Genomic DNA, 3,329 nt, shown 5'->3' with positions numbered 1-3,329 from the left:
GGGAGGTGTGGTACTACACTAAAGAAAAAAAACTTGGAAACTAATAACCGATTTAAAAAATCCAAACGAACACAACGATAAAATCCCGCTGGATCAGCAAGTCTGTTTCTTTGCATAATATTGGATATCCTTTACAAGGAAAACAACTTCAAAATCCCTGATAAAATCCCACCGGATCGTTTTGCAATCAATCATAGATAACCTGCAGTTGCGCCGATCGTCTCCTCGATATTTCAATCATGTCGATGTCGGCGCTCGTATCTGCCCTCCGCGCCGCCGGCCGGCACCATCTCTCCGCTGGCACCCTCATCACGAGGCCGGTGACGGGCTCCTACCTGTTCAGGATCGACCAGTACAAGTGCATCCAGAAGATGGTCGGCAACGGCACGGTGATCAAATCAGCCACGTTCGGCGCGGGAGGCCACGACTGGCGCATCAAGTGCTACCCGAGGGGCGAAGTAGGATATCGAGGCTACATCTCCCTTTACCTCGAGCACGCCAGCCATGGCCGCACCGGTGACGCCACGGCTGATTACTGCATGAGCATCCTCGACCACGCCGGAAACCCATCGTGGACCAAGGGTAATGCACAATTATCGGATGAAACCGATAGTGAGAGTGAGAGTGAAACTGAGACCCAGGCGAACAACTTCTCGAACCACGACGCGTTTGGCTGGGGTGCCTTCATGAAGATCGAAGACCTTGACGAGGAGGAGCACCTCAAGGACGGCTGCTTGTGCATCCTCTGCGACGTGACCGTCCTTGACATGCGCACCACGGACTACGGCGCTCGGCGTGCATCCACGGGCGCCATGGTGCCGCCGCCCGGCCTGCACCGGCAACTCACGGAGGACCTCTGGGAGTCCAAAGAGGGGGCGGACGTGGAGATCGAGGTCGGCGGGGAGACCTTCCCGGCGCACAGGTGGATGCTCGCTGCCGTGTCTCCTATCTTCATGGCTGAGCTGCTCCGGTCGCCTGCAGCCACGAGGATACGTGTCGACGGAATTGATGCCGGGGTGTTCAAGGCGCTGCTCCACTTCATCTACACGGATGCCCTGCCGGAAGAGATGGCGAAGCAAGAGGCGTTGGCGACGATGGCTAAGCCGCTGCTCGTGGCGGCGGACAGGTACAAGCTGGACAGGCTGAAGCTGGTCTGCGAGGAGGCGTTGTGCGGGCATATCAATATGTTTTCGGTCGGCGCAACGTTGGCGTTTGCAGAGCAGCATTGTTGCCGCGTGCTTAAGGAGGCTTGCATGCACTTCCTCACTGATCCGTGTAATCTTGAAGCAGCCGTGGCAACCCGTGGTTTTGATCAGTTGAAGGCAGCTTCTTGCCATCCAACTCTCATGTCGAAGCAGTAGATCTCATTCACTTATATAGTCGCACTTCAAGGCGCAGGCATGCTTTGCACGGTTTGCCTATTTGATTGTGTCTTGTTGACTTGCTCAACTAGTTCTCTTGAAGTTATTTACTATAACTTCGCAAAAAAAAAGTTATTTACTATAGTATATGTCGACAATTGCCGTTCAAAAATACAGTAGTATTATTTGGTATCTACTTGGTCTTCTTTCTTTTCATTTTTAAGGAATAAGGGCATCTCCAACGCTAACCCCAAATTTAATACCGTATCCATCCGCGAACTGATGGGCACTAGTATGCGGATACTGATACTAATAATTTATCGACAAACACCAGGCATCCAAAACTAGCCACAAATGTCTGGATACATTTCAAACAAAATTTAACGAAGGAAAACAAATTTGATGCTAGTTTTAACAAACCGGATGATTTTATTGAAACTTAGATAATTTTTACATAAAATCAGACGATATTTCGTCTAATGAACTAAAAGCCATAGAAAAACCTAAACTATCCTATACTTGACGGTAACCTCGTAGGCCCTGCCGGCCTAGCCGATGGCATCCGCCACTCGTTGGAGTCGGGCTTCGGACGACGGTAGGTTGTGGGGTCGTTGCAGGGCTTCCCTGTCGCTGCCGCCGCCTAACGCTCGTGGATGATCTTTTCCGCTTGCTCCTGCGCCACAGGCAGTGCGGTCGCGGCCACTGCAGACTTGGGCGGGGGAGAGATGGGCGCAAGAGTTGAAGGAGATGGTTATGGCGGTGGACTCGCGGAGAGACCACTGTACTTCACCATCTCCTATTCGAGGCGGCAGAGACGGCGCTTGCTCGTCTTGACCTTGGTCTTGGACCAGCCAAGGGTCCATGCCGTTGCGAGCTTAAGGAGGCTGAAACTCATCTGCGAGCCGAGGAGGCGTTGTGTAGGCATATCAATATGTTTTCGGTCGGTGTCACATTTTCGTTTGCAGAGCAACATTGTTGTCGCGTGCTTAAGGAGGCTTGCATGCACTTCCTCGCTGATTCGGGTAATCTTGAAGCAGTCGTGGCCTCGCGTGGTTTTGATCGGTGGGAGGCAACTTTTTTTTGCGAGAATTTTTTTAATTTATTCATCTTCAATCATAATAATACAACGCACACCAGAAATAATAAAAATTATATTCAGATCCGTAGACCACCTAACGATGACTACAATCATTGAAGCGAGCCGAAGGCACGTCGCCGTCATCGCCCCTCCCACGCCGGAGTCGGGCAAAATGTAACATCCCAAATTTTCAATTTGTAATGTTATACATAAATCATTCTTGCATAGCATATTTTATTGCATTTCGTCTCGCAATCCTCGAAATCCTAAGCAACACAAGGACCCTCGGAGAGCTGGGGATTTCCCTGATTTTCAAATTTGATTTTTATCAAATTCAAAAACGAGGAGTTTGGTTTTAATTATTTTTCTCTCCGAAAATATTTCATATTAAAGTATATGAGAGGAGATAATATGACTTGTCCAAAATAATTGAAATATTGGAGAAAAATATTAAAATCAAACATTTGATTTTATTTGGATTTTATTTGCATTAGAAAAATTGCACGTTTTCAAAATTGCATTTTAGGGCCAAGAAAATGTTCACCTCGTTCTAAATATTCTATTTAGACGGAGAAAATTTGTTTTGGCATTTTTAGTTTTTTGTTTTATTTTCTAGGAATTATTTTCTGTTCGGCGGAATTGTTTTAAAAAAAAGCTTCGCGTGCAGACTGGGCCGAAACCCAGCCGGGCCGGCCCATCTCCCGCCGCCGCCGTCTCCAGCGCGGAGCCGCGCGCGCCGCCGCCGCCGACTCGGACAGAGTCCGAGTCGGACTCCTCCACCGCCGCCACCTTGCCCCTCCTCCAAGCCACCCGCCCCGTCCTTTATATACGCCGCCCGAGCCCTCCCGCCACCACCACAAAACCCGTCGCCGCCGCCGCCCGCTCCCGAG

General features: G+C 49.8%; 1 protein-coding gene across 1 annotated transcript; it reads left to right on the top strand.

The window, feature by feature from the left end:
* The first annotated feature begins 239 nt into the window (after window positions 1-239).
* On the top strand, window positions 240-1,389 carry LOC119365160 (BTB/POZ and MATH domain-containing protein 2-like). The gene is made up of 2 exons (XM_037630792.1): window positions 240-571; window positions 626-1,389. Exons 1-2 carry the CDS (start codon window positions 240-242, stop codon window positions 1,359-1,361), a joined length of 1,068 nt encoding a protein of 355 aa, XP_037486689.1. The 3' UTR covers window positions 1,362-1,389.
* Window positions 1,390-3,329: the final 1,940 nt, after the last annotated feature.

The sequence above is a fragment of the Triticum dicoccoides genome, chromosome 1A (assembly GCF_002162155.2).
Source record: "Triticum dicoccoides isolate Atlit2015 ecotype Zavitan chromosome 1A, WEW_v2.0, whole genome shotgun sequence".
NCBI lineage: Eukaryota > Viridiplantae > Streptophyta > Magnoliopsida > Poales > Poaceae > Triticum > Triticum dicoccoides.
The sequence above is the reverse complement of the archived record's forward strand: the minus strand, read 5'-3'. Positions and strand labels throughout refer to the sequence as shown.

Excerpts from the sequence above, each read along its gene's own strand:
- LOC119365160 (XM_037630792.1), top strand. The coding sequence starts at position 240 with ATGTCGATGTCGGCGCTCGTATCTGCCCTCCGCGCCGCCGGCCGGCAC. Across the intron at positions 572-625 it reads GACCACGCCGGAAACCCATC|TGAAACTGAGACCCAGGCGA; the intron begins GTGGACCAAGGG and ends TGAGAGTGAGAG.